General features: G+C 45.2%; 1 protein-coding gene across 1 annotated transcript; it reads right to left on the reverse strand.

Annotated features, from left to right (window-relative positions):
* On the reverse strand, window positions 1-8066 carry URAD (ureidoimidazoline (2-oxo-4-hydroxy-4-carboxy-5-) decarboxylase). The gene is made up of 2 exons (XM_058548570.1): window positions 7892-8066; window positions 1-347 (listed from the first exon to the last, which is right to left on the reverse strand). Exons 1-2 carry the CDS (start codon window positions 8064-8066, stop codon window positions 1-3), a joined length of 522 nt encoding a protein of 173 aa, XP_058404553.1.
* Window positions 8067-18019: the final 9953 nt, after the last annotated feature.

Here is an 18019-nt window from a genome sequence, read left to right on the forward strand (position 1 = left end):
CTACGGCCCCGAGGGGTCCACGCAGAGGAGGTCCGCGAGACGCAAGCGGCCGATCTTCTTCACCTCGCCGAGGGCGGTGCGCAGCTCCTGCGCGGGCGGGCAGTGCAGCCTGCGAGCTAGCTCGCGCGGCATCGCAGCCGGGTCGGTGAGGCGTGCGGCGAGCACGAAGGGGAAGCCGAAGCGCGCGCGGTACTGCGCGTTGAGCTCGGCCAGCCGGAGCCGCTCGTCCGCGCCCAGGCTCGTCAGGCCCGCGCCGCTCTGCTCCCGCTGCGACTCGGCTGTGAGCGTGCCCCGCTGCAGCTCGCGGCCCGCCAGGTCCGGGTGGCAGCGCAGGATGCCCTCTTGGCCTGCGGAGAAGCACAGACACACGGCGGGAGCGGGTTACCGCGCCTGCTCCCCTCCGCGGACAGGGCGCAAAGGGCTGCGCGCAGGCCGAGCCCGGCCTCCTGCCCCGCCCCAAAGACAGCTTCGAGCAGGAAGCAGGGTCCCCAGGAGGTGATGGGGGGCAACAAGGGGTGTCCTGGAGGCGCTGGGGCGCCCATTGCACCCGCCTCTCAAACACGTCCCGAACCTTGCGCCCCTCGGTCCCGGCTTCATTCGGCCTCGGCCAGGACCCAGGGGCGGGGCGGGAAGTGACAAGTTTGTCCTTTGAGACCTTGGGGCAAGAAGAGCGGAGGGGAGAGGCCGCTGAGGCTCGGAATTTACGACTTGCTCGGGAGGGAGCTGGGACGCGATAAGAAGCCCGAGCATTTCTATCTTTTCAAAGTCCTTTGCTCTCAGAGGGGCTTTGATGTCAAAGAGTGCCGGACGCAAGGGCCTGAAGACTTCCTGCAAAAGCCACGGAATGGGTTTCGTTCTGTTCCAAATGAGAAGAGGCGGGAGAGCCCATAGGCATAACATCCATGGTGCTTGACAAATAAATGCCCAGGATTTTGTGACCCTAAGTGTGAATTCTGGGCTTCTGGAATCAGGCATCCAAAGAGACTTGCAGATGATTAACTGCAAAGAAGCCCATTTCCAGCCGGAATTCCACAGCCCTCTGAATGAAAGTGGCTTTCCCCCTTTCAGGAAAATAGCACACACTCATCACCCGTCCTGTCTGAGGTTCATTCCCCTCCTCCGACTGTAGGTCCCTAAGAGATCGCAGAGAATGTTTTCTTTGAAGATAGCGTCTCATAATCTCCTAGGCCTAAAATTGGAACCCCTGGCATCATCCCTGGGCTTGTAAATACCCTAATCCAGGGTTTCCCTGAGCCCTGGCCAATCATTCTGCTTCTCCCTAAAGAGAAAAGAAGATCCTCAGGCTGGGCAAGATAGACATGGTAAGCAGGGAGCCATAATCCGTGCACCCAGGGCAGTGACACCTGACTCCTTGAGTAGTCGTGAGGATCAGAGACAATTCAGTTACCTAAAACACAGCGCCTAATGCTAGCAAATCTTCAATAAACAGCCTTTATTATTAGTTGCAGTAAACTCTGTGTAACTGGAGTGGGTGCGGCTGGAAGCATCTGACTCTGAGGCTGGGAATAGGCATTGGGCTCTGTTGGGGGGGATAATTTAAAATCCCCTCTAATTATGGTATAAGCCTCCCCTTACTCAAAGGATGATTGGGATTGTGCCATGTAACCCATAGACCGGTGTCCTGAGAAGTAGGGAGAACTGGGCAGAACATCTGAGAGGATTCAATGGAGGCTCAGAAAGGGTTAGGTGACCTGTGCAAGGTCACTTAGCCAGTAGCTGACTGTGCCTGGATCCTGGACTCCAAATCACAGGCACTGGCTGCTCCTACAAAGTTAAAGGGAGTTTAAAACGAAACTCGTGTCACCAATAATGCCATCTCTGTAACACCACTGTTTCAAAACCCGTCTCATGGGCCCTGTCCCCCGGGCACTACAAACATGAGGTGGTTCTTTCCCGTTTCCTGCGTCCAGCCCTGCCCGGGTGGTGCGAAAATGTAGGTGGTGGGTGTGAAATTCCCTCGCAGGGGGCCCCCAGCCCTGGGCCGGGGGTTGGCTGTGCCGAGCGGCCGCTTGCCAGGCCTGACGCGGAGCCGCGCCCGAATCCGCCCCGCGCCCACTCAGCCCTGAGCCCCGCGAATGACCGCGGCTGGGGAGTGGGAGCAACGCGAGTCCCGGACGGCCCTTCGGTCCGGACCTGGGAGGACCGCCCGAGCTCCCTACTTTGCGTATTCGGATTTTCAAAGCAGCCTCGAGGCGAGGGGGGCCGAGACTCAGTCTTCTCACAGGATTCCGTCTCGCTCGGCTTCCCTTCGCCCAATTTCTGACTCTCTAGAGGCCCAGCACGAGCTTGGAAGGAAGTAGTTACTGGTGGGAGACCCTAGCGCGGGGTACGTCTGCCCCCCTACCGCCCCACTGGGCTCCCTGCGCCCCAGACCTGCCTCTTTCCTTCTTGCCCTTGCCGCTCAGTTCTCACTCCCCTGAGTTTGTCTCCCCTCTTGAAAACATCGCCTGGGGTTAATGTTTGCCCAGGATTGAGCGTGTGTTTTCCACTGTGTGCGGGGAGGAGAGAGGTAAAGGGAAAGAAGGGAGGCCGAGGAAAGGGCACAGCAAAGAGAAGAAGAAAAGAGACTAAAAAAGAGGAACTGGAATTTCAACACACACGCACACGCGCGCACACACACCCTCAGCTGCAGATAAAAAGAAAAAGGTGCAGGGAGTCTGGTGGAGGGAAGCAATAGAACCTGATCCCATCCAGCCAAAGACTCTATCTTTATTGCCCCAAACCACTGCCCCCTTCAGTACTGCCCAGGGTGACGCTGACCCGGCCCCACTGGCCTGCAGCAAAGCCCTAGTTCCCCATCCAGTGCTGCTTCCAAAAGGCACTCCCAGCCTGCCCTTAAACCCTCGCAGGAGGCTGGAGTCTTCGGCGGACTTCCCACCTCCCCGCCTCCAGTCTTGTTGGGTCCTCCCACCTGAAATGCCCAAGCGCTGGCCGGGTCAGACATCCCATGATTCCCAGGGCCATTTCAATGCTGCCTGTTCTTCAGTCTTTCCTAAAATCTTAGAGCCACTGCCTGTGCCATTGGCATGTCCCATCTAGAGATATGTGTGGACATTATTTGCTGCCACCACAAGTCATGAATCTTTGCACCCAGAAGAGTTCCCGCCACAGAGCTGACAATCGTTTCAATAGGAGAAGAACAGGGCAGGCAATGGTGGCCACTGAAGAGCAGACAATTAGCCTAGAACCCCATTACAGTCCACCAGTGTCCCTACATCTGTACCAACTAGTGTGCTTCTGGTACAATGGATCATCTGTCCCTCCTGTCGAAGACCAAGCTCTCCACGTGTGTTCTTGAAGCCAGCCCCTTTCCATCTCAAAGACCACAATTTCAAATTTCTCTCCCCCACCACTGCTTATCTTCATCAACCCACAAATGTACCTTAGAATTACTCATCCTGTAAACAAAATTCACACCCTCCCTTAATTCCCTATTGTCCTCTAGTGTCTCCCTTTGTCTCTGCTCCTCCCTACAGGAAAACTCCTCAAAGGAGTTGTCTACCCAGTGTCTCCGCTTCCTCACCTCCCATTCCAGCTTCACTCTATCAAGCTTTCAGCCTCACCCACCAACCAATCTGTGCTCCTCAAGGTCAGAGACAATGGACATTTTGCCCAAGCCCAGTAACCGGTGCTCCATCCTCCTCTCTCAACCTCTTGGGAGCACGTCACATGGTTGGCCCTCTCTCCTTGGAAGATTACCAAAGCTTCCCTGCTTTCATCATGGTTCTTGCTTTGCCAGATCACTAACACTGAAGTACCCTAGGACTCAATACTCACATCTCTTCCCTTCTGTATTTACACTGATGCCCTAAGTGTTCTCCTCTAGTCCCATGGCTTTAAATGTCATCAATTCTTTGATGACACCATGGTCTAGTCTAGCCCACAGCTTTCCACTGAGTTCCTTCGTTATGAAGAAACAGCTGAACGCTCAATATTTTCACTTGGATGATTATTAGGCATCTCAGCCTTAATGAGCCCCCATTCTCCTTCCTGTCCTCTCAATTCTAAAGTCTTCCTCATTGTAGAAAACAGCACCACCACCCACCCAGTTGCCCAGACGAAAAACTTAGGAGTTATCCTTAATTTCTCTTTGTTTCTGACTTGCCTTCCCCCAACAAATCCATCAAAAAAACCTGTTAGCTCTAACTCTAAAATCTATTTTGAGAATCCAGCCACATCTCCGCGTCTCTCCTGCTCCAACATTTGTCCAAACCACCATCACTTCTCTCTGTTACTACTACAACCACCACTCTCCCGACCTCTCTTTGTTCGTATCCTTCCACTCTTCACTATTCTCCAACCACCTTGGTCTTTCTGTGCCTCTAAAATGTCCAAAGTCTCAGTTTCCTTTTCTTAGAGTGGCCTTCTGCTAGATCTTTGACTACTTCCTTCTCCTCTTTTGGTTTTAAACTCAAATGTCGCTTACTAAGAAAGACTGCTTTTATTACATATTTTCTACAAATTACCTATTTTCTTCTAATAGTTTCTAAAATCTGAAATTATCTTATTTATTTAAGTTAATCCTGTCTGCCTTCACTAGAACGTAAACTCCTTGAAGTCAGGGACTTGGCTTGTTCGCTGCTCTATCCCCAGTGCCCAGGACAGTTCCTGGCGTAGAGTGGGCAATCGATAGGTATTTACTGACCAACACGTCACTCTTGGGAAGGAGGGTGATATATTTTTGACTAAACACATTTTAATAGCCTCATCTAAATACATTATAGCCTGCATTTAAGGTAATTATTAGTACCTAACTCATTCATTTATTCAACAACTATGTTCTGAAATAAGTATTAAATAATGAATTATGGCGTTATTGCCATTCTGAAATGCCACAAAGGGATGCATGATTAACTCCGTTATGACAGTTCTTTTGCTCTTTTATTTTAACACGTCAGTGCTGAATTGGTTTGTTGTTGGCCGTGTGTGTGTGTGTGTGTGTGTGTGTGTGGGTGTGTGTGGGTGTGTGTGTGGGTGTGTGTGGGTGTGTGTGTGGTGAGTAGCGTGTGTGTGTGTGTTTGGTGTATGCGTGTGGTGTGTGTGTGTGTGGTGTGTGTATGTGTGTGGGGTGTGTTTCAACCTTCTTGCTTTTGCTAGTGCCACTCCCCTTGCCTGGAAACCAGGAACTAATTGTCTGGAAAGGGCACTTTGCCAAGCAGTGCAGGAGCTGAATGTTAATCCTGGACTGCCACCTACTGGCCAATGGTCATCATGGCATAACCAACATGGATCCTCTGCCTAGGTTTCCTCTAGAAACAGGATTTTCAGTTTTCTGTTAATGGTAGAGGGTTTTCTTAGATCATCGTTTAAAACAAATCCATACCCACATCCTGAACAGCTCTTTAAGTTTTAGGAACTTTTTAGTTTCAGGATTCAAAGGCTCCATTACACCCAGTTTGTTCTTTACTATCCAAGGAGCAAAGTTAGATTATGCAGTAAATCCCATTTTATTTGATTACTTAAACAACCAAACATAGGATCTGGGACATCAAGCATTAATGTTAACTGAATAAATTAGCAAATGAATAAACGAAACCCCTAGAAGTTGTTTCTAGACTTTACTTCTAATTCTCTGGAAAATCCTTCAAAAGCTGTTGCGTTGACTATCAGGGTTTGAATCCCAGTTCTGCCACTTTCTAGCTGTGTATCCCTGATCAAGTTACTTAAATCTCTCTGGTCCTCAGTTTCCTCATCTGTAAAATGGAGATAATAATGACAATGCTTGTTTTATAGGATTATTATGAGGATTAAATGAGTTAACAAATGCAAAGTGTTTGGAAAAGTGCCTCAAACACACCAATAGTAAGGGTTAAATACATTTTAGCTACTGTTATTATTATTCCTATTGCTAACATCACCTAGCTAATGTCATTAAAGTGATTAGCTATGGAACAACCCCTCAGACAGCGGTGAGGCTCTGCTCCCAGCTGCCTGTCTAAGAGAAGCATGGACACCAGCATAGGGCTGAGAAGCAGGCCCTACCAGCAGGGAGGCCCCTTCAGAGAAGTGTGCCTAGCTCAGAAGAAAACAACTGTGCAGGTGGCCCGAACTCTCTCCAGTCATTTTGTCCCACCTACCTGCCACTAAAGTCACCCCAGTTAAAATGTGTGGGGAAGGGGTAATACCAGGATCTGTCATCTTTCAAAGTCATCTAAGGAACAAAGTCATTCATTAAGCAAACCTTTATTAAGTCCCAATATTCTATTCCCTGAGTAACGTAGGATTCTGACACTGGCCAGAACACAAAGGTTCCATCAAGTTTGGAGGGGGATCAAATACAAGCCTATCCTGCCCCAAATCCCACTTTGCTCAGGACTGTGATTGGATTTAACCTTAACTAGGCCTTAACCAACTTTAACTAGAACTTCTGGTCAAACTGGTTGGGGCGACTGCTGGTGGGAAAGACAGAAATAGGGAAATTTTTATTTTATTATCTAAGTTCCTGGCATGGAGTAACCCCAAATAAATGTTTGTTGAATAACTAGATAAACCAATGAATGCTAGGTTTAAATTATCCATGCTGTCATAGCTTTCTCTCAATATATTCCCTCCCTAGCCCCACCACCGCTTTGGGGATTGAGACAGATCATGGGATTTTCCTCCCCCCTCATCCCATAGAGAAAAATGTCATTCAGAAGGCATTCACACCCTTTAACAATTATTTCCCCTCTGGCTTAGCAGGCTTCCATTGGGCCTCTTCCATTTTCCTGTCAGACATTTTGACCACGGGCTCCCGGGCCTCTTGCTGGCTCCAGCTTGCTCTGCAGGCTTTGGGCTGGCAGCCTGAGACGCCTCCCTCGTGGAGCAGGGGCTGGCTGTGCCTGTGAGTCGTCAGTCAGAAGGCTCGGGTCCGCCAGCTGCCCCTGTGGCAGAGCCCAGCCAAGCTGGAGGCCCTGAGAAGTGAGCGAGTGTTAACGTGGCCCCCACATTTCTGTCAGTTTGCTTTTATAACACCGTCCTCCACTCTTCCTAGAGGTGCCTAAAATGAGATCCTTATTTGGGACACGTTCATCCTACAATCAGAAACCATCCTGATGTCAAAGCCCTGGATTCAAAGCAAGACATCTATGTGTTGGCCTCATTATGGAAGAGAAGAGAGGGGCAGTTCTCCCTCCGGCCCCAGATCCCTGTAGAAGGCCCTCTGAGAAGGCGGCCCCACCCTGTGTCCCTTCAGCTCCGGCGAGGCTTCTCTGAAGAGTATGAGGACGGCCCAGGAGGCAGCCTCCACCTCCACCTCTCCCACCCCACACCCAGAAGCGCCTCCTTTTCTCTGCCTACCCAGAGGAAATCAACAATTTCTTTCCCTTTCTCCAGAGAAATTCCTTCGGATTTTCGTCTTTTCCCTCAAACTCCCCCAGGGAGTCCCTGATCTGAATGAGTTTACTTTCCTCAGCATTCTGGTCCACACTGGCCCTTTCTGGTAAAAATGTCAGCCATTTCTGCTTTCCCCTGGGCTCCTGAGATATTCTGATATCGAGCTGTCTCCTCTCTTGCATACAGGACATTCCCAAAGTGAACACACTCAGCTGAGAGAGGGCGGGCCCTCAGCCTGCCCTTTGGCCTCCGAGCTGCTGTGAGGCCCGAGGAGACCAGCGCCTGTTCCTCTGCCCTCGTGACCTCATAGCTTTAATATTTAACAGCCACTTGACCTGAGCCAATATACGTTCTTCCATTCCACTTTTGGCTTAACACCTTGTAAGTGCTTGACTCTCGTTTACTAAGTCTGAGGAAACTACTGAACCTTACGATAAAAATAGCTAAATAAATGTATCAGTTATAAGCAAGCAGGCCAACATGTCTCAAAATATTTTGATAAGCATGTTTGGAATCCCTCTGCAGAGAATCCCAGTGTCTAATACTGGAGCCTCACCTGACTGCGGAAGAGCATCAATCAACGCGAAAAAGTGCTTCTCTAAATCTTCCAAGTCAGAAAACGGCCGCTGGGACCAGACAGCGGCTGCAATCAGAGGACATCTCTCAATGACATTCCCAAACACATCCACAAATTCTCCAAAGTCCATAGAGTTGACCTTCTCCATGTCCATTGCTTGTATTCAACAGAGGCAGCAGACGCGGCTCCCCTCTCAGTGAGTGAGTGACACCGGGTCTGCTCACCAGGTTATATTTGCTGAACACCCAAGCTTGCTTTTTATGCAACAGCAGCTTGGCATGTTTTAAAATGCCTCTGGGAGAAGCGGACCCAGAACACTTGTGTAATGAACAAACACAGGCTTAAGGTCCAAATCCAGGGAGCGAGATCTCTGCACTGTAAACGTTTCCAATCAAACCCATTATCAAAGCCGGTAGGGGCTGTATTTCACTCAACATTCAAGCCAGATACACTTTTGGTGTTATTATTGTCTTAACGTCAGCGTTATCCCAGGGAAGTTTTCTCCGATAACTCAAAAGCGGAGCATAAAAGTCAACGCACTCGGAATTTGATTTCCCATCTGTTGTTGCTGCTGTCGAGGACAGGCGGTATGTCTCACTCTTTCTCTGCATCTCAAACGCATAGCACAGTATGTACTTAATAAATGTTCACTAAACAGGATGCCTCATCTGAAGAATAATTCTGCCCCACTCTCAGTTGTCTCTCCAACATTATTATGTGTTTCCTTCCTGAATATGTCTTTCCCTATCTGAAATCACCTTGCTTATTGTATTTATTTATCTGCATATTATCTTTCAGCCTGACTTATTCCATGAGCCTAGACACAGTGTGTCTTGTTTGCTTCCGCGTCCTGGGTGCCTAGCAGCGTGCCCACGGTAGGCCCATAGTGAACACCGTGGGGTGAATTAGTAGACCAAATGACCACATAGATTAAATTTCTCACCCTACTATCTTTCACATATACTCAAAACAAAAATACTGTAGAAGATAAAGTCAAAGAAAAGGAGAGGTCAGAATTTAAAAATAAAGATATTGCTGCTATTTCCCTTTAGAACTAAAAATGCAAACATATTTCCAATAGTGGTACTAGCTACGCGTTTGCTTCCATCTGAACCAAAATTCAGTGAGAGAGCAGCCTCATTAGCGTTAATAAATCAGTCACACTTGCCCCGTGGTCTGTGAGAGGCAAGTGACAATAGTGCCTGTGACAACCTATCAGCAGCCACAGATTTTATCCTAACTCTGTCTGTAGGCGTTTCCCAGCTGGGGTGTCACCCTGACTACCTGGGCCAAAGGGTCATGAGTGACTGACTGACCGAGCCCCCATCCCTTGAAAAGAAGGCGATGAAGTTTGCTTTTCAGAGAGGGTAAATCGGAGGCCAGAAGTACCACCATTACTGGCCTTGTCTTCAAATATGAAGGAAGATCTATACGATTAACACTTACATGTCATGTAGCTTATATATGTGAAAACACACCAGGCCCTGTCGTGTGTGTGCAGTTTCAGGCACACGGCAGGGTGCAGAGTGCAGGGACCCGAGAGAGTTCTGACCCTGGCTCTGCCACCTACCATCTGACATCGGCAAGTCATTGAACTTTTCTGAACCTGGCTTCTTTGTCTGTAAAATGGGGATAATAATAGTATTTACCTTATGGGATTTTTGCAAAGATTAAGTGAATTAGTATACCAAAGTGCTTTACACGGTGCCTGTTGCATAGCACTCTGTAGGTGCTGGCAAACATAACATTTCCCGTGCACACCCTCCCCGTGGGAGCAACCACGGAATTTTCTCTTTTCCCTTCTGCCACCAGAGGCACACAGTCTTTCCCTTGTCCCTGCAGGTTTGCCGCAGACCCATTTGACAGCCCGATATCCATTTCTTCCCCGTCTCGCTCCACCACTGCCCTCGGCCGCGGGGCGTTCTAGTGCTGACGCGCGGGGCAGCCTCCGCACGTCAGAACAAGACTGTGGGAAAAGGGAAGGTGTGGGCTGTCTAGGGGCCCACGATTGGTTTGTCCACGCTCCCCAGCCTAATTCTCACCTTCGGCCCCGGGTTCCGAGCGAATGGAAAAGAAGGTGGAGCAGAAGCTGAGGAAGAAGAGGGTCCTGGCTCCACTGCTCTTCGTCCCCCGCGCGTTTTGCGTGACCCCTTACCACTTCCTTCTCTTACCTCTGCACGGTGAGAGGCTCCCCCCAGCCAGAGTGCTCCTGCCCTGGGCTGGGAGCCTGGGGGTTCTCAGTTCCTCTGAGAGCAGCAGGAGATAGACATCTGAATTTGCAAACAGAAACTCCTTCAGCTCGTGGAAATGCTGGTGCACGTGGTGGGAAGGGCCCAGCTACTGATATTATTGCATTTCTGGCAGAGACTGGAGACGTAACCTCCTTTTATTTTGTTATATCTATTGCATAATAATGGAACTCCAAATAATCTACTAACATATGAACCTTTAAGACACAAAAGGTTGAGGAATTAAATAGATGGATATAGAAACAACATCCACAAAAAAGCCAAACAGATCACTACAATGGAACTCGGCAACCTGTGCTACAGAAGCACTCTGGAGCTTCACTTGTCCCATTTTGACTCTCACCAATCAAATCATTCAAACAAATGTAAGGTGGTCAGAAGGTAAGGCAATTTTCATCCAAGCAAAAAGCTAAGTTATTGAATTGTATATTATAACTAGGTGAATTCTATACTATACGAATTACATATCAATAAAGCTGATGTTTTTAAAGTTAATTTATATATAGATGTAGCCTCATAATTTGTGTTTGCCCATAAAAGATATGATTCTTATGTTCTGGTTGCTGAATATAGTATACATGACTTTATTATAATTTTTCTTTTAAGATAGATTTTTAGCAGTACGTAGAGAAAATTCTTAAATAGGCACAAATTTTTATTTCATTTTTTTAGTTGAAACATTTCATGCGTCTGCTCTCTTCAACTACAGATGTTAACATTTCATGAATGGAGCTCATGCAGAAGTATTTTCTCAATAAGATACCAGAAAGACAAATTGCTTTCCTACATATACATTTTTAATTTGAGGCAAATTGGGAGCTGGAACTCATATACTCTTGCTGTTACCAGACCCCTTTCATTGGCTGAGGACTGAGCCAAAGAGAGATGAAGCTCTGGCAGAAGGAGCCCAGGTAGCCGCAGGGGTGGGTGTGGCTGTGGGGAGGCGAGCAGGAGTGGGTTCCAGGCCACCTGCACTTAGTGCCTCCGTGTGTCTAAGTGACTTAACCTTCTTAAGCCTTGGTCTCGCTGTCTGTTAAACTGCCACAGAACAAGCTCCTACCTCACAATTTGTTAAATGGGACAACCCATGTGAAGCATTTAGCACAGCTCTAGAACACTGTATGTTATCAATAAATGTTAATATAAAGAGTTCATCAAAGCGAACCTTGAAGACATTATGCTAGAGGAAATAAGCCACTTACAAAAGACAAATACTGTATAATTCCACTTATATAAAGTTCCTAGAGTAGTCAAATTCATAGAAGCAGAAAGTAGAATGGTGGTTGCCAGAAGGTGGGGCGGGGGGGTGGAATGAGACAGCATTTCAGTTTGAGAAGATGAAAAAGTTCTAGAGATGGATGGTGGTGATGGCTGCACAGCAACGTGAATGTACTTAATGTCACTAAGCTGTACACTTAAAAATGGCCAAAATGGTACATTTTACATCATGTATACTTTACCGTAAAAAAATTCGTCAAAGCCCTTTCTGCCTCATTAAGACAATTTGGAATTTAATACATGTTGGACCCCTAGGAGCAAAAAAGATGTGTTTTTTTCAGACAACTCCTCCTCCCTTTTTTTTTCTATTGCTGATGTTAATTGTGGCATAGACAGAAACAAATGTGAATACTGATATGTCATTTATTTTTGACAAAAATGACAGTGGGAGTGGCAGAGGAGTTCAGATACGTCTGTTACGGAGAAAGTCCTTCACGATGAGCTAAGGAGAGAGAAGGAAGATCAGGAAGAAACACAAGTGGCAGTGGTGGGGGAAGGAGGAACAGAAAGGGAGGTGGATAATGGAAGGGCTGGAACTGTGATAAGAGGTCACCCAGGACATCTTCCTGCTAGAGGCCAAACACCCCTGGGTGCTTTCCTTACACCTAAAGATCTCTGGGAAACAGACTCTTCGCTTTCAATATAGGGAGCCAGCCCAGGATCAGACAACACCAAGCACAGAAGGTGCTCCAAGGAGAATAAGTTCAAGAGTCACTTTCTTTTGCAGATGAATGCATTGTAGAGAAGCGAGTGGTAAAAAGCAGGTCTTATAAAAGAATCTGACACCAGGCTGCTGAGTGAAGGTTGGGAATGTGTAAATAATGCACATAAAATGCACAATCAATCATTACCATAGTCAGTGAATAAATGAAGTTATCTGCATAGAGGGTTGTTTTTCCTTCTAATCAACTGATTGACCTTTTCTTTACATTTGTTTCTTAAAATTTGCCCTTCCAGAAACATGGTGTAGGACTCAAGTCAGGCTGCAGTCATGAAACACAGCGGTCTAGGGCACCGCCTGCTGGCAAGATCACTGCAAAGGCCCAGTGGGAGGGGCTGTCAGAGCAGTAACCGCAGCACTTCCCTAAAATCAGTGCTTGTAATTTGTGTTCTTACATGAGTTAAAAATGTGTAGTTATGTCAAGGACACAACTTGACTCAAACTAAAATCGAATCTGTGGTAAAAGCTGGGTTTAACGGTCTAATTTCGTTTTCCCCAAGGTGGATTTTAAACACCATCCCAACTCAGAGAATGTTGCCTTTTAAATACTGTATTCGGTATATGCAGAAGTTATGTTACTCAATACAATAATATAATGAACTCCTGTGAACCAATTACCCCATCCAACCCAAAAAGCTTCAAATGTCATCAGTGTGAAAACAAATAGTCGTAATTGTACGTTACACTGGTGAAATGAAATAACTTCAGCTCCATGCAATACCATGAGCGACTCTTAGGAGGATAATCTTGACTTTTTTTTTAAGAAAATAGGATCTGGAAGTCTGCATAGTGTATGATACAATTTTTACAAAGTTCATGAACAAGAGAATACTCATTTTCAAGGAAATCAAATTCTTTGGTGCCTTTGATACTGTAACAACAAGGGGTGTGCTGTGTAGGTGAGTCCACATATAAACACACTCGTTTGACTCCATCCACAGTGAAGTCATGTTTAGAATGTACTTGTGTCCTGACCAAAACCACTTTGGCAGAAGGAAATGGAGAACATTCCAATAAATGTTAACTCACTTTTATTTTTCTCCCTATGATCACCAACAAACATGTTTTGACAAGGAGTTCAAGAGGGTTTACCAAGGGCCGGCCCTGGTGGCCTAGTGGTTAAGTTTGGCATGCTCCAGCGGTCCGGGTTCAGTTCCCAAGCACAGACCTACACCACTCGTCTATCAGTGGCCATGCTGTAGCAGCACCTCATATACAAAATAGAAGAAGACTGGCACAGATGTTAGCTCAGGGCAAATCTTCCTCAGCAAAAAAAAAAAAAAAAGAGGGCTTACCAATTGCTCTACTCCCTCCTCAAATCCTATCAAGATTACAGAAGAATATACAAATGAAGATAAATCAGCATAGCCCTCGAAGCTAGAAAGAAGACTATTGGCTAACCAAAATGGAGAGAACTTCCTAGTAAAGGTGAAGCAGATAAAATTCAATTCAGCCAAGGAGACTGCGAGTCAGTGCAGGTGTGTGCACCAAGGTTATCGGGCTGTCACAGAGGCAGCCTTGGGCTCACTGCATCACACGAGGATTTACTGAAAGGATGCTGGGTGGCTCACAGGCCTCACAGGAAGGCTAGAGACCAAGGCTGGGCGAGAAGAGGGACTAGAGCGGCTCCAGGGATCTAGGAAGTGGGAACTGCTTGTCACTCTCGTCAGAGGCTGGTACTGTATAAATAATCACCTCTAACTCCTTTTTCATCGTTGCCTGAATCCAGCCAAGGTACAAATTCCGGAACAAGAGAGGAAGTTTACTGCCTAGCGTGAGTCAAGGACTCTCCTTGGCTGGAAGGCAAGGTCCCCTGACTGAAGTCCACTGCACTGCATACCACAGGGAGAAGTAACACCACAAATCACGATGCTGTTCCTGAATGCAATGGGGATTGATCCTGGACAGCCAAAGACACACATGATCACTACAACAGGATCTTCGACAGACAAATGAATAAACAAAATGTGTTATATACATACCATGGAATATTACTCAGCCTTAAAAAGGAAGGAAATCCTGTCACATGCTACAACGTGGATGAACTTTGAGGACATTATGCTAAATGAGGTAAGCCAGTCACAAAAAGACAAATGCTGTACGATTGCACTTATATGAGGTAGTCAAATTCATAGAAACGGAAAGTAGAATGATGGTTACCAGGGGCTTGGGGGAGTGGGAGAGGGGAGTTATTGTTTAGTGGGTATAGAGTTTCAGATTTGCAAGATGAAAAAGGTCTGGAGGTCTGTTTCACAACCAAGTGAATATACTTAACACTACTGAACTGTATACTTAAAAATGGTTAAGATGGTAAGTTTTATGGTATATGTTTCTTTACCACAATTAAAAAGAAACAATAAATAAATGCAATAAATAAAATAATAGTAGAACCCAAGAGTGATCACAAGGTAAGCGTTAACAGGGGCTTGAAGACCTCAAGTTATTAACCTAAGTTTCAATTTCCTCAGGACAAAAATTGGAATAATTTTAGTACTTACTTCAGAAGGTAGTTATGAAGATTAAATGAGATGATGCAAATGTAGTTCTTAGCAAAATGTTTAGCACATAACCAGTGCCTCACAAAAAGTTGGGAAAATACTGACACATTATGAAGAACAAAAAGCACGTTTAACAATATGGCTAGTGTAATTCCATTTATGTCGAAAACAAAGAACCCTGTGTGTGTGTTTGCGTGTGTAAATATGTCTGAGCAATGTAAATGTATTTAAACAAGAAGATGGGGAAAAAATAACTGAAACTTTAACAGTAGTTCCCCCGAAGAAGCATTTTGGGATTTGAGTGCATAGAGGGGAAATTTCACTTATTACTATAAGTAAAAAGACAAAATTATTTGAATTTTTAACAGCAAGCATATTCTATGCTCTAAGTTGAGTAGGGAAAAAATAATTGAATACATATACTTATTGTGTCCTGTCTATGTATACAAATAAGTTAGGCACACAACTTAGCATAAATCCCATCTACTTTCAAACTTATTAAATTCCAAGTAAAAAGAAAGGGTGTTTACTTAAGAAGATAACATGAGGTAGGTAGACTCTCTGTTAAGAGCCAGTCAGATGGTATTGATAAGAAGCCCGTACAAGATTTCAGTGGAGGAAGCCATCACTATTGGCTGGTGGAGTTGAGAAAGAATGAAGGAGAAGACAGAGCTCAAGTCTGGTCACAAAGCAAGGACTTAAACAGGGAGAGAAGGGTGTTGGCATCCCAGGTGGAGGAGGGTAAAGAAAAGAAAAACTGGAGATAGGAATGCCCAAGACACACTCAACGAACATGAGTAGGTGGTTTTGGCTAGAGAGACAGCGTCATGTAGACTAATGCTGAGAAATGCAGTGGAGCATGGCTGTCGTGGGCCCTGAGTACTGGGAAGAGAATTTGGCTTTAGCTGATAGACACCGGAAGCCACTGAAAGCTCTCCAGCTGAGGAGTGATATATGCAAATCAACACTTTAGGAAGACAAATCTGTCAGTGGCTCAGAGAAAACTTTGGATGGCGGAGAGACTGGGAGACGAGTTAAATGAAGACAGGATTGGTGTAATCTAAGTGATTTATGGTGGCCTGGTCTAAAACAAAGGATTAAAACCAGAAAGGAAAGCACGAATGACAATATTAGGTTATATTTATGGGCCAGGCATTGATCTAAGTGATTTATATGTTTATGTAATATATGTATATATATATATAGATATAGATATATTTTATTGAGGTCATAATGGTTTATAACATTGTGAAATTTCAGGTGTACATTATTATTTATCAGTATTCTGTATAGACTGCATCAAGCTCACCACCAGTAGTCTAATTTTTATCTGTCACCATATATATGTGCCCCTTTACCCCTTTCGCCCACCCCCCAACCCCCTTCCCCTCTGGTGACCACTAATCTGTTCTCTTTGTCCATGTGTTTGTTTATCTTCTACATATGAGTGAACTCATGTGGTGTTTGTCTTTGTCTGGCTTATTTCACTTAACATAATACCTTCAAAGTCTATCCATGTTGTTGCAGATGGGATGATTTTGTCTTTTTTTATGGTGAGTAGTATTCCATTGTGTATATATACCACATCTTCTTTACCCATTCATCAGTTGATGGGCACTTCGGTTGCTTCCACATCTTGGCTACTGTGAATAACGCTGCAATGAACATAAGGGTGCATAAGTCTCTGAATCGTTGATTTCAAGTTCTTTGGGTAAATACCCAGTAGTGGGATAGCTAAATCATATGGTATTTCTATTCTTAATTTTTTGAGAGATCTCCATACTGTCTTCCATAGTGGCTGTACCAGTTTGCATTCCCACCGGCAGTGTATGCGGGTTCCCTTTTCTCCACAGCCTCTCCGACGTTTGTTATTTTTTGTCTTCGTAATTATAATCATTCTGACTGGTGTGAGGTGATATCTCATTGTAGTTTTGATTTACATTTCTCTGATGAATAGTGATGTTGAACATCTTTTCATGTGCCTGTTGGCCATCTGTGTATCTTCTTTGGAGAAGTGTCTGTTCATGTCCTCTGCCCATTTTTTGATCCGGTTGTTTGGTTTTTTGTTGTTGAGTTGTATGTGTTCTTTATATACTCTGGAGATTAACCCCTTGTGGGATATATGGTTTGCAAATATTTTCTCCCAGTTGGTGGGTTGTCTTTTCGTTTCGTTCATGGTTTCCTTTGCCTTCCAGAAGCTCTTTAGTTTGATGTAGTCCCATTTGTTTATTTTTTCTTTTGTTTGCCATGCCTGAGTAGACATGGTATTCGAAAAGATGCTGCCAAGACTGATGTCAAAGAGTGTACTGTCTATATTTTCTTCTAGGAGTTTTATGGTTTCAGGTCTTACCTTCAAGTCTTTAATTCATTTTGAGTTAATTTTTGTGTACGGTGTAAGATAATGGTCTACTTTCATTCTTTTGCATGTGGCTGTCCAGTTTTCCCAACACCATTTATTGAAGAGACTTTCCTTTCTCCACCGTATGTTCTCGGCTCCTTTGTCAAAGATTAGCTGTCCATAGATATGTGGTTTTATTTCTGGGTTTTCATTTCTGTTCCATTGATCTGTGTGTCTGTTTTTGTGCCAGTACCATGCTGTTTTGATTACTGTAGCTTTGCAGTATGTTTTGAAGTCAGGGATTGTGATGCCTCCAGCTTTGTTCTTTTTTCTCAGGATTGCCTTTGCTATTCGAGGTCTTTTGTTGTTCCACATAAATTTTAGGATTCTTTGTTCAATTATATATATATATTTATAACACACATATATTATATATGTAAATCATTGAATTCTTACAACAACCCTATAAGATAGATGCCATTATTATCCCATTTTCTAGAAGAAGAAACTGAGGCCTAGAGAAGTTGAGTTATTTGCTCAATGTCACACAGCTAAGAGGTGGTGGAAAGAGAATTCCATTCCAGATGAGACTGGTTTGGGAGCTCTTATCTATAACCACTACACTAGCAGAGAGGATGAGAAAAAGAAAGAAAAGGGGACAACTTCACCAAGTTCTTCACCAAGAACTAACCCAGCATGTAAGGGGACGAGGACAAATCCAAATTTATAAGCCTGTGGGATGGAGGGTGCTAAACTTCAAGGACAAAAGAGACTAAATCAAAGGAGTTGCTGCAGAGAAGAGAACAGACGCCCAAAATCGGCTGTTCTTCACCTAGTCTGGGGGGCAGGGGTCATGGATCCTTTTAAGAATCTGATGAAAAAATGGGCCTTCTCAGGAGGAAAAAAACACACAGGCACAAATGAAACACTGAACACAATTCCACTAGGTTCACAAACTCCAGTTAAGTCTTTCCCTAAATATACCATGTAAACAATTCAATAACCAATATTTCTATAGTAGAA

Source organism: Diceros bicornis, chromosome 9 (genome assembly GCF_020826845.1).
Source record: "Diceros bicornis minor isolate mBicDic1 chromosome 9, mDicBic1.mat.cur, whole genome shotgun sequence".
Taxonomy (NCBI): domain Eukaryota; kingdom Metazoa; phylum Chordata; class Mammalia; order Perissodactyla; family Rhinocerotidae; genus Diceros; species Diceros bicornis.